The sequence below is a fragment of the Leptodactylus fuscus genome, chromosome 6, assembly GCF_031893055.1.
Source record: "Leptodactylus fuscus isolate aLepFus1 chromosome 6, aLepFus1.hap2, whole genome shotgun sequence".
NCBI lineage: Eukaryota > Metazoa > Chordata > Amphibia > Anura > Leptodactylidae > Leptodactylus > Leptodactylus fuscus.
The window spans coordinates 53,352,140-53,364,579 of record NC_134270.1 but is presented as its reverse complement, the minus strand read 5'-3'; the positions used below and the strand labels follow the sequence as shown (position 1 = coordinate 53,364,579).

General features: G+C 42.6%; 1 protein-coding gene across 4 annotated transcripts in view; it reads right to left on the bottom strand.

Moving 5' to 3' along the window:
* Positions 1 to 12,440, bottom strand: part of PLEKHG5 (pleckstrin homology and RhoGEF domain containing G5) — a 214,883-nt gene that overhangs the window by 89,451 nt on the left and 112,992 nt on the right. For all 4 annotated transcript variants that reach the window (XM_075279964.1, XM_075279965.1, XM_075279966.1 and 1 more), the window contains 2 exons: positions 11,246 to 11,375; positions 762 to 864 (listed from right to left, as the gene is read on the bottom strand). In XM_075279964.1, the coding sequence (XP_075136065.1) occupies positions 762 to 864; positions 11,246 to 11,375 (233 nt within the window). The remainder of the gene's footprint in view (positions 1 to 761; positions 865 to 11,245; positions 11,376 to 12,440) is intronic.

Here is a 12,440-nt window from a genome sequence, read left to right as displayed (position 1 = left end):
TTCATTCTCTGCCGGTGGTGTTGCATTAGATCTATACACTTGCTGCCAAATTACTCTATAGGTTACAGGCAATCACTGGGGGCTCTGCAGTCATTTATTTTTGGGAACCCTTGTAACTTCTATTGATGTTTCTTTATGAGTTTGTGGGAGGAGAGGTTTCCTTAAGGTATCTTATTGCAGAGTTGACTGAACTTCATACTTTATAGTGTGGCTAGATTGCAGCGATGAATGAAAGCTTAAACCTTGGCAGGGACTTACTGTGGTTTAATTTCTAAATATGAAGAAAGGAATTGGTGGAAGCCACAAGGGTAATTAAACGGGTAGACAGAGTAATTACAGCTCTAGACGCGACTGATCTGTGGTATATAACGCAGCTCGCTGACAAACCCCGCATACAAGTGAGACAAAGGCTGAGCGTTGCTCCTCTGCTTTGATTCTTACAGGAAAACTCCATATTGGAACAATAATTTACAACAGTAAAAAAGTCTGCATAAAATGGATGTTGTATTGACTTTGATAAGTTTTCTACACTATTCACGTTAAAAGCTAAATTTATTTATTTTTTGCTCATTTCCTGTTAACAGACAGTAGTGCAGGTCACATGTCTGACAACTGCTGTCTTTTTCCAAGGGCAACCAGTAGAATCCTAAAAGCGGCTATGGCCGTAAATGGAAAAACCTACATATAGTAATTCAAAATCCTTATAAAATTAGGAAAGCATCCTATTTACTAAGCTTCTCCATTATTCATGTAGAACCTACCCTTTGCCATCCATCAACTCCTCTTCATCTTCTTCGACATCTGATGCAGGGCTGGTGCGGGGAGGACATGATCGAGTGGAGACGTTACGGGCCAGGATGGATCCTGAAAAAAATACATACAATGCAAAGTAAATATATATAGCAGCCCTGTACACAATAATCTCAAGTTTTTTGTATCTAACTATAGCCATATCTATCTATCTATCTATCTATCTATCTATCTATCTATCTATCTTTCCATTTATTCATCTATCCATCCGCCTTATGTCTGTCACCTAAATGCTCATTGGAGCAGGTGCAGAAGATTGTACTCCTCATGCAACCTTTCTTCACAACCAGTCAGGCCATAACTTACAGCTGCATTGCTGGTAATGTTCATTTAAAGCCTCTGTATCCCTAGTGCTTTATAAAAGCCTTTGTATGCCGAGTGCTCTAGAGAAGCCTCTGTATCCCTAGCGCTCTAGAGAAGCCTCTGTATCCCTAGCGCTCTAGAGAAGCCTCTGTATCCCTAGCGCTCTAGAGAAGCCTCTGTATCCCTAGTGCTCTAGAAAAGCCTCTGTATCCCTAGTGCTCTAGAGAAGCCTCTGTATCCCTAGCGCTCTAGAGAAGCCTCTGTATCCCTAGCGCTCTAGAGAAGCCTCTGTATCCCTAGCGCTCTAGAGAAGCCTCTGTATCCCTAGTGCTCTAGAAAAGCCTCTGTATCCCTAGCGCTCTAGAGAAGCCTCTGTATCCCTAGCGCTCTAGAGAAGCCTCTGTATCCCTAGTGCTCTAGAAAAGCCTCTGTATCCCTAGTGCTCTAGAGAAGCCTCTGTATCCCAAGTGCTCTAGAGAAGCCTCTGTATCCCAAGTGCTCTAGAGAAGCCTCTGTATCCCAAGTGCTCTAGAGAAGCCTCTGTAGCTCAAGTGCTCTAGAGAAGCCAGTCTCCCTAGTGCTCTAGAGAAGCCTCTGTCTCCCTAGTGCTCTAAAGAAGCCACTCTCCCTAGTGCTCTAGAGAAGCCTCTGTAACCCTAGTGTTCCAGAGAAGCCTCTGTATCCCAAGTGCTCTAGAGAAGCCTCTGTATCCCAAGTGCTCTAGAGAAGCCTCTGTCTCCCTAGTGCTCTAGAGAAGCCTCTGTAACCCTAGTGTTCCAGAGAAGCCTCTGTATCCCAAGTGCTCTAGAGAAGACTCTGTATCCCAAGTGCTCTAGAGAAGACTCTGTATCCCAAGTGCTCTAGAGAAGCCTCTGTATTCCAAGTGCTCTAGAGAAGCCTCTTTATCCCTAGTGCTCTAGAGAAGCCTCTGTATCCCTAGTGCTCTAGAGAAGCCCCTGTCTCCCTAGTGCTCTAGAGAAGCCTCTGTATCCCTAGTGCTCTAGAGAAGCCTCTGTATCCCTAGTGCTCTAGAGAAGCCACTGTATCCCTAGTGCTCTAGAAAAGCCTCTGTATCCCCAGTGTTCTAGAGAAGCCTCTGTATTCCAAGTACTCTAGAGAAGCCTCTGTATCCCTAGTGCTCTAGAGAAGTCTCTGTTTACCTAGTGCTCTAGAGAAGCCTCTGTATCCTAACTATAATAGCCTGTTTATATAGATAGATAGATAGACAGACAGACAAATAGATAGATAGATAGATAGATAGATAGATAGATAGATAGATAGATAGATAGATAGATAGATACTATATACCTAGACATCATTTAGATCTGCAGGACGTTACTGCATAATTGAGATTCAGAAGACTTAAGGAAATTCTGAGGATATATTTATATATCATGTCTATATAATATATATATTAACAGTATTTGCTCTCTTTGCAACCTCCAGATAATACAGTATCACATGGTAAGCGTAATACCAATTAAATATATACAATCTGACCAATCAATACCAAGAATAGAAAGTTTCTAACCATCGCATGTAACATAACTTTTCCAGACTTTGCAGCGACAGGAAAATGCTTTTTGGTATAAAAGGGTCAAGAGTGCAATTCTTATTCAAACCATACAAAAGTCGACTCCCCAGATGACTCTAAAATTAGAGCTATACCGCGCTAAGCGAACGTCTGGACGGAAAAGGACAATAAACATATTAAATCTTGACTTAAATTTCCAGTGCAGGCATGGATTTTGAAATACCCTTGAATATCGTCCAAGGAAATCTCACATCTTTGCCCACAAAGTGTAAAGGATTTTGCTTGTCAAGATGCCAGCTAATGTTTCCATGAATGCAAGCTCCAATACTTTGGCAGGAAAGTCATACTTAGAAGAAGTTTAGAACTTGCAAGATTATTATCACACAAAATCCTGATCACGTGACCCAGCTCCTTAATAAGGGGATTTAGGGGAAACTAAAGCCTGAGGTCTATCTTATCTCTATTTGCACTGCAGTTTAATTCCATCTATTGTCCCCTCATATCGGCCTTTTCAGGTTGGGGAGAGGTTGACTGTTCTGTGCTGAGAACTTCAGACACATTTACATGAATGAATGAATTAGATTAGTAACTCACTTTATAGTGCTCTACTGTAACAAACTGACGAAATTAAAAGGACTGTCGCATCCATGGACACTCTTAACCTCCCCCCTTCTATGTATCAAGAAAGACCAATCTACATAACGCAACATGGCTATGTATTTACATGGTCTTCAATTAAAGGGGTTGTCCCATGAAAAGCATCCTATCTATACTGCTAGTTTATGTGGATTTAAGACTTTTCCTAAATACATTGCTTTATCAAAACTGCTTTGTTTGGCCGCTATCTTAATTTATTCACTTCATTGTTTACACTGCATTTCTATGACCACGGGCATGCTGAGCTTATCTTCTCAGTCCCCAAGTGATATAGCTGGCTACTCTCAGGGGAAAGTGACATAGCTGCCTGCTCTCAGGAAGGGGGGGGGCTTCGGGGCTGAGTGCTAGGAGCAGCTCTGAGCTGTTTATGTCTCTGCCACAGACAAGTAACGGAGCTCCTCAGATAGGGGAGGGGGAGGTGAGTGCTCCTGCTCTCCCACTTATCAGTCAGTTTAATTGAATTTGGCAGATAAGGGCTGAGATAGGGACTCTGGTACCTCTGTATGTATTACAAACTGACTCAAATCCAGCTCTGCTACATCAGCTTCTACATCAGCTTCATACTGTGGTAATTCACTTACAACCAATCCCTTATTACTGACTGCAAACATTGCAGATAGCAGAGCAAGTGAAACCCCGCCCACCAATGTGCCAAGAAAACCAGGAAGTGAAGAGAGCACACAGCAAGCAGGTTGGTGAACAAGCGAGATGGGAATACCCCTTTAATGTAGGTACCATGCAATACTACATTTTCCCTGCAGGGGCAGACCTGAACTTTTTCATCTACATCAGCTGATCATCTGAGGATGGACAAACATGCGGCCATATTTACGTGTTCAATAGATGAGATGTCACTGGCCACAGAAGAAGTGGAGCTCACCCAAGTGCTGAAGGGTCTTCAGCAGGTGATAAGCAGGGGGCCCGGGTGCTGGACTTCACCAATCTAATACTGATGGTCATCAGAATCAGCGGAGCCAGCCGAACGCTCTGTTCAGGATTAGGTCTATGAATGGGCCTAGTACAGAGGAGGGAGTTTGTTCAGGCCAAATCGCGAGGCGACTCGGCCTGAAGAATGAGCATCTCGCTTCTTTTTTCCGGGAGCCGGAAGAAACGGCTCCTGGAAAAAAACTCCTGAACGGCTCCCATTGATTTCAATTTGAGCCGTCTTTTTGGTCAGGGTTTTGAGGCCACTACGGCCTCAAAACCCTGACCAAAAAACTACATGTAAACTTACCCTTACTACAGGGCCCATTTTAATCTCTTTTTTGGGTGGAGTTAACATCAGGGCAATATTTGAGAACAAAGACATAACATGAAGCTCCAGGGCCCCAATGCAAAATCTGTACCAGGCCCTCCAACTAAAATGTATTTCTAATAGTACTAACTTCCTCATATTGGAAAGATACACCATATGGGTCTTATAAGGTTCCTGGATACGGGTGCGACTGTATCCTCAGCATCCCCTGTACTTACACCTTTATTTGGTAACTGTATGCCATTTTTAGTGTATGGCAGTGCAGCATATGTACTGTATGATATATTATTTACGTAGTGTATAGCACTATTATATAGGCAATATTAGGCAGTATTATATTCCACTCTATCTTATGGTCTTCATTTCTGTACAGAGGCCTCGAGAGACTTCAATGAAACTGCTAGAGAACAATAAAATAGGAAACCAGTTCTTAGCAGTTAATTTGTTCTGTTTGCCCCCTCCCCTCATTTTTCACCACCTTCACACCTGGCACTGCTCGATGCTGTCATACATACATACAGCTGTCTGCTTGCGACTAATTGCTAGATAGATTTGCTTGGAGCCTGGAGGCCCGCCTAAACCCTGCAGACAAACACAACACACCCAGAAACAAGCAGACACACATAACCACACTTCTAATATTTTTACAATGAGTGGCAAATTGTGAACATGCAGTGATTATAACGCATGACGGTATGACACATAACAGGGAATTTGTCTTAAAGTGGAACTAATTCCCCCAAAATAGCAGAGAGGTTTAATAACCCAATACACGACTATTATTTCATTTAAGTCTATGGACTTGGTCTCATTCACACTGCTGCTTACATAGTGGGAACTATGAGGTTGTAATGTATGCCAGCCTGTTGGCTCCAACCTGTCGCTCTCTAGTCTGCTGACAGTTCTAGATTGACAACAGATGGAGCGCTAAGGGTTACAGATGACTGGTATAACTGAGGCAGCTTGTGAACCATGGAATCGGCGCTCCCTAAAGGTTAATGTACTAGTCCTATATTCTTAATGGGTTTCAACAGATCTACAATTGGGATCCCCATGAATTATGAGAAGGAGGCACAGCAGGTTAGTCCCGGCTCACATCTGCGTTCGGGCCATTCCATTTCCCTATTTGCATGAAATATGTGGAGCATTTTTCTCTCCACATTTTTCGTGCGGAAACTGAGTGGAAACCACATGGACCCATTATAGTCTATGGGCTCCGCGGGTTTCCTTGGGTAACCGCTTTTTTATGCTGATAGGTTTCTGTTCGGGGGGTCCCCAAGTGCATTCCCCAAATGGAAACTCGAACGCGCATGTGAACTGGGCCTATGCTAAAAACGAATGAGACAGGCAGCTCAGCTTCTGCAAGCAGTGAATGGGATGTGGCATTCATACAGCCTCTTCAATGTGCCTGATGTGTAAAAAATACTGCTGTCATGTCACTGCATAGCAATTTTGTGAAGTGGGGCTCATAATTTTCTTGTCCACTCCGTTTGGCCAATGAACAATATCATGTGTACTGCCTGCAGATCATCTCTTGAAAATGCATTGTTCTACAGAAATAATCAGAAGGGGGTGTAACAATATTTTTTGTTCTATGTATATTAAACACCTTTTGCACCCCTCCCTGACAATGAAAAGGGACTTGGTACAATAGTCTTCTTCTAAAAGAGCACCTGTAAGATACATTTTGTAGTGGCCTTTCTTAAAGGGCTTTTTCCAGGCTAAAAATATTGATGACTTATACAGAGGATAGTTCACCAATATCTGATTAATGGGGGTAAAACATCTGTCACCGCCACCGATCAGCTGTTCCCAGCAGCCAATACAAAAATAATGGAGTAGGAAGCAGACAGCTCTGTTCTCATTGTAGTGGTCAACTCAGGTACTGCAGGTCGGCTCCGATTCCATTTCGCCACTACATAGATAACAGTGCTGTCAGCTTCCTGCTCCATTCTCAGTGGTTCAGCTGCTGAGAACAGGTGATTGATGGGGTGCCGGGTTTTAGACCACCACAAATATAATATTAGGACCTATCTTTACTATAATAGGATAGGTCATCAATATTTTTAGCCCATAAAACTCCTTCAGGCTGTGGTGTAAACGCCGTAGTATGGCCATGGTGGAAACATTGCAGAAAAAAAACATAATTTTATAGTCAGTGCAGAATCACAACCATACCTTGCAGAAAAATATGCACAGCGGATACGCTGCAATTTCTGCAACCATTGCAGTTTTGGAAATTGCAGCATGTCAATTATATCTGGCAGTTTGGAAGCAGATAGCACTGCGGGAAAAATTGCGATGCATTGCTGCCACGGTTTCTTCCATAGTGATTTTTTGCTGCGGCCCGCTATGTAGGACCTTAGCCTCAAGGAGGCCTTAAGCAGAATTAATATTATTATATTGAGTTACTTGAAAGGACCTAGAGATTTAACACAGTTACTATAAATTGACGGTCTTACATTGTAGCACTTGAGAGGACATAGAGATTTAGCACAGTTACGCTAGGTTCTCACTAACGTTCGGGTTTCCATGCTTGAAAAACAGAAATCCAATCTGCTTAAAGAACGGTTACCCACGGACACCATAGACGATCTCCTCTGGGTTTCCACCCGGTTTCTGCCCGAAAAATTAGAATGGAGAACGAAATCCCCAAGCGGAGACCAAGCACTAGCGCAAATCTAGCCTTACTGTGAACATTTACAGTATATATTTGCAACATATTGGCTTTGCAAAGTCTCTCCTCACAGCTGTGCCCCATAGGATACCATAAAAACACAGCCTTTACGTGGCAACCCCTCAGAGCCCTCACATATTCACTCAGCACTATAAAGATCTTTTGCCACACAAAACGTCCCCAGGCAAAGTTTATGGGTTCAGTATGTCTCTCTTTAATTGTAAAATCTCCAGTCTTGTAATTATAATCCCTGCATCTTTTAACCGTGACCCCTGAAACTTGGCTGTGTGCCGGGCACATCAGTTTCCCTGACCTAAGAAATCTAACTTAGTTAAGAAGCACAGAAGCAACATATAACAGTCAGACTATGAGTTAATAGAGAAGAAATACTGCTGTGTTCTGAACATATCTGCAGCAATCCTGAATTTCGGGTTGTATTTTATTAAATCACAATTAAGATACAACAACTAAAGTATGCATCCCAAGATTTAGGAAATGCTGGGAGTTGTAGTTATCACACTAACCCTCACTCAGAAACTTGGAGTTGTAGTTACTAGAATATCTTTCCGTCTAGTGTAAAGGTTTAGTATGGTGCCCAGTGCTGTAACTACCGCAGAGGCAGCGGAGGCAGCTGACACAGGGCCCGGGCCATTAGGGGACCCGGTGACAGCCGCTACCGCTGCATTTAAAAAAAAAAATAGGCCGTTACGGCCCTTTTAACTTGCCGATCCTGGCTGGGTTGGGATCGGTAAGTGACACCGCGGGCCCCACAAATACTATCATTATACTTGGAGGTCTTTGCAGACCCCCAAGTATAATGATAGTCGGACCGGGAGAGGTAAGGGAACGTTAAAAACACTGTTACTTACCTCTCCACGATCCTGGCCAGGTCTCCTTCCTAGTTGTCTGACGTCTCTGACGTCACATGAACCCGGCCTGCTTCCCGGGTCATGTGACGTCCGACGTCATAGAAGAAGGACAGCAGCGGAGAAGACAGCGCAGGAGCCGGGAGACAGGTAAGAAACAGTAATTTTTTATGTTTTTATTCCCCCGGGTCTCCGAATTATAATCTAGGGTCTGAAAAGACCTCAGAGTATAATAATTGTTTATGGGTGTCCACTATAGGTTATAATACTGTGTGCAGGTGCCACTATGGGGGATAATACTGTGTGCAGGTGCCACTATGGGGTATAATACTGTGTGCAGGGGCCACTAAGGGACATAATACTGTGTGCAGGGGCCACTATGGGGCATAATACTGTGTGCAAGGCCACTAAGGGACATAATACTGTGTGCAGGGGGCACTATGGGGCATAATACTGTGTGCAGGGGCCACTATGGGGTATAATACTGTGTGCAGGGGCCACTAAGGGACATAATACTGTGTGCAGGGGCCACTATGGGGCATAATACTGTGTGCAGGGCCACTAAGGGACATAATACTGTGTGCAGGGGACACTAAGGGACATAATACTGTGTACAGGGCTTACTAAGGGACATAATACAGTGCGGAGGAGGGGGTTGGTCCAGGTCTTTGGCGTCAGTGTCGGTTGGGGGGGCATGTCTAAAGTTCGCCACAGGGCCCTGCTATTCCTAATTACGCCACTGATGGTGCCCATGACATATATTTAAATAAACTGGGCAAAAATTACATATTACTTTCTTAGGTTTTCATTATGATCTTTGATTTCAATTGGAATTTTTCAATTTTATGTGACTATACAAAAAAAATTCTAAAATAGTTTAGTTTTTATGCTAGCCCTAGGAGCACACACAACAAGGCTGAAAATTCCTGTTTAATGTAGCTCACTTTTAGCATTTCAGTATAGACTGAGACAGAGTCAGCAGAGTCATTTCATTATCATTAAGTGAATGATAGTTCTGTTGTACGGTGGAGGCCTTGATAGAACAAGAAATTAACACCATTCACACAGGTAAGTATGAATAAGGGACATTCATAGTCCCGAAACGCGTAGCAGTTACATCTATGCACTTGTATCAATTACTGATGGTTGCTGTAAGAATATTTTTTTAATGGATTTTGAATAAAGGCTATATTTTATACATCGACCGATCCGTGCTGGAGTTCCTTTCGAAGTTTTCAAGTATCTTTATGCAGCTCCCTTTTAACTCCCTGCTTTCTGGGTGAAAGGGTTATTCCCATATTATAAAGTGGTGGCATATCACTAAGTTATACCCCCACTTCATGGTCATTGGGAGTTCCAACTTATCAAGTTAATATATTATGTGGTCAATGCATTATATCTTTGCTTTTACTACAGTAGCTAGTACCTTTTAGTTCATATAGATTCTTAATCCCAGCTATGCTATAATCTCATAGGATTAGATTAATTTGGAATGGAATCAGAGGGTTTTTTTGCAGTATCTCAGCCACGACATGTCGGCACATTGTAAAAGATGGTAGACTGTCAGCAGCATGTTGCCCTATGTAAACAAGGACTTACTTCCAGAAACCAATAAAACTTCTAAGGCCCCACATTGCAAAAACGCAGCTTTTTTTGTTGCAGATTTTGTTGCGGTTTTTAAGCCAAAGCCAAGAATGTCTACAAAAGGATTGAGAAATGTATAGGATGTTCTTATACTTCTACATTCTCCTAAATCCACTCCTGGCTTTGGCTCAATAAAACGCAGCAAAATCTGCAACAAAAAAAGCTGTGTTTCCGCAACGTGGGGCTTCAGCCTAAGGAGGAATAATTGTAGTATCAATTTATTCCTCCTTCACGTAGTTTGCATCGGCATATGTGTAAGGCTGATGCAAAACAGTGACTATAGACATAATATACTGTGAATAGACACTAATCCGTCCGAACATCAGGCTGTGTAAATCCACCCTAGCACTTTGCTTGATGTTCCTTTTCCCTGTAAACAAAGCAGGTATTTAGATCAAAGCTTTTCAATGGAAGGAGAATTATCTGGTGACCACACCTCATATTACTAGTCCCTCCCCAAATAGTTTTGCTGCTATTTTTGTCCTACATTTGTGTATATACTACATAGCATAGGCCATAGAGACTTGGATAGGAATCAGGGGAACAACGCCATAAAGATTAAAAATGAGTAACCCAAAAGTTTTATTTGTGCATCATATTGTGTACCAGAGCATACAAGTCAGAGCACAACTGATCCTATGCCAAGTGCGGAGCCTGAGGGGGTGCAGCATGGCAGAGGAATCTTGTTGGTGTCACTTGGATTACTGGGTGAGATTTTTGAAGGTTGACGTTTCTAACACCAGACTTCATGTCTCCTGCACCGTCGAAGGATGCGCCTCATTTAGGACGAGTCACACATCTCCTTACTTATGAGATGCAGCCTGCGCCAGGCCACGAGCCTGCAGTGAAAATCTCAAGTATCATTTACGCCCTGTCCACTCCTTGCACTCCATCACGGCCCCCCTTTCAGGAAAGTTGCAAGATTGGAATAAAAAGATAAAAGTCCAAAAATTTCCTTGCATGCCTGTCATAAAAGGCATGATAAACCTCCCCTACTGTGTCAGGCTAGAGGGAATTTATCAAGACATCTACGCCAATTTTCTGGTGCAGCTGTGAGATAACGTAGTAGACATTTGGTACGAGGCCCTTTCTTGTGCCAAATGTGTGACTCATTCACCATTCTGCGCCTCGCTTGTCACTTTCCATGAATATGGGCAAAGCTGATCAGAGACCCCTGATATACTTATTATAACTCCACTCCATTCTCGCACACAGGAGTGCGCCTTATTTATGAAGAGGCCGGGGCTCTATACAGATTAGACATGTGCCCGTCAGGCCCCGGGGTAGGAAGCCAGTGTATAGTTTAGCCAGGATGCTACGTTCTATTTTGTGGTTCGATGAAGACCTACAGAAGGTGTCTCTATTGGATGTGATCTTTCTAATTGTTGCTGACCTTAGGGATGTTTCTTCCATAACGGCATACTAGGACACCATACCTAAGTGACTGACAATGCCAGTGGACTTGTAAGAAATAATACTAATAACAATAAGGAACTTACCTTGAGGGGGGAGGTCAAAGCGTATATGTCTATCAAAGTGCATGGTGCTGTGGAACTTGATGTCACATGACTCACACAAATTTAGAGGGTTCTTCTGATTCATTTGCTGGCAGTCTGCGTGGTGACATACCTGAGGAAACAGCAAGGAACAAATCTTCAGCAAATGTGAGAAGGAAGAGAGTGCGGCAGTAATAGACAAAAGCTATGCACTGGGTATCTGAGCCAAGAAGTAGTGCCCAAATAACAATGCCAGCAGTCGCCAGAATAACAATAAAGTAGGTAATACAGCTGCCATGCCTTAGCTTCAGGTATAAAACATAGGAGATGGCTTGCAAGCTTCTTGGACCCAGGCCATCAGGACGGAGGCGCCCCCTTCTGTAGTGACAGGAGTATAGGTTGGATACCCCACAGGTTGGCTATAAATAGATACTTTTGGCTAACCTCTTATATAATGCAGATTAGAAGATAACCACATTGTACAGTACACTGAGAAAATCTCCTCGTTGTCAGTATATTAGTCTGCGGGTCAGGGACTCCAGAGTGCCAGTTTAATAACCAAGGACAGGGCGATGGGAATTATCTCCTCTCCGCAGATTGGTAAAAGGTCAGAAGTGACACCTGATGAGCCTCACAGTGGAACCTTTCATGTTCTCAAAGGTCACAAAGTAAAGGAGATCAATATGGGCATCTGAGACTCTGAGAGGCTGATCGAGAACATTTGTACATCACTCAGGTCTATTACACCACCAATGAAATATATGGGCTATGCACTGTATGTCTTTATGTCTCATCATCTATGACACACAATCGTATGTTGGCATCCAACATACAGGATTTTTAGAGTTAATAAGTGTATTCTTGCACATGGAAGACAGTATTACTGTAGTTATAGTTTTGTACATAGGAGAAGCAATATAGTATTCATATTTTTCTATACAGGGTTAGTAATACAGTATAGTAGTTATATTCTTGTATATAGGAGATACTATTATAGTAGTTATATTCTTGTACATAAGAGCAGTATTATAGTAGTTATATGCTTGTATATAAGAGCAGTATTATAGTAGTTATATTCTTGTACATAAGAGCAGTATTATAGTAGTTATATGCTTGTATATAAGAGCAGTATTATAGTAGTTATATTCTTGTACACAAGAGACAGTATTATAGTAGTTATATTCTTGTACCTAGGAGC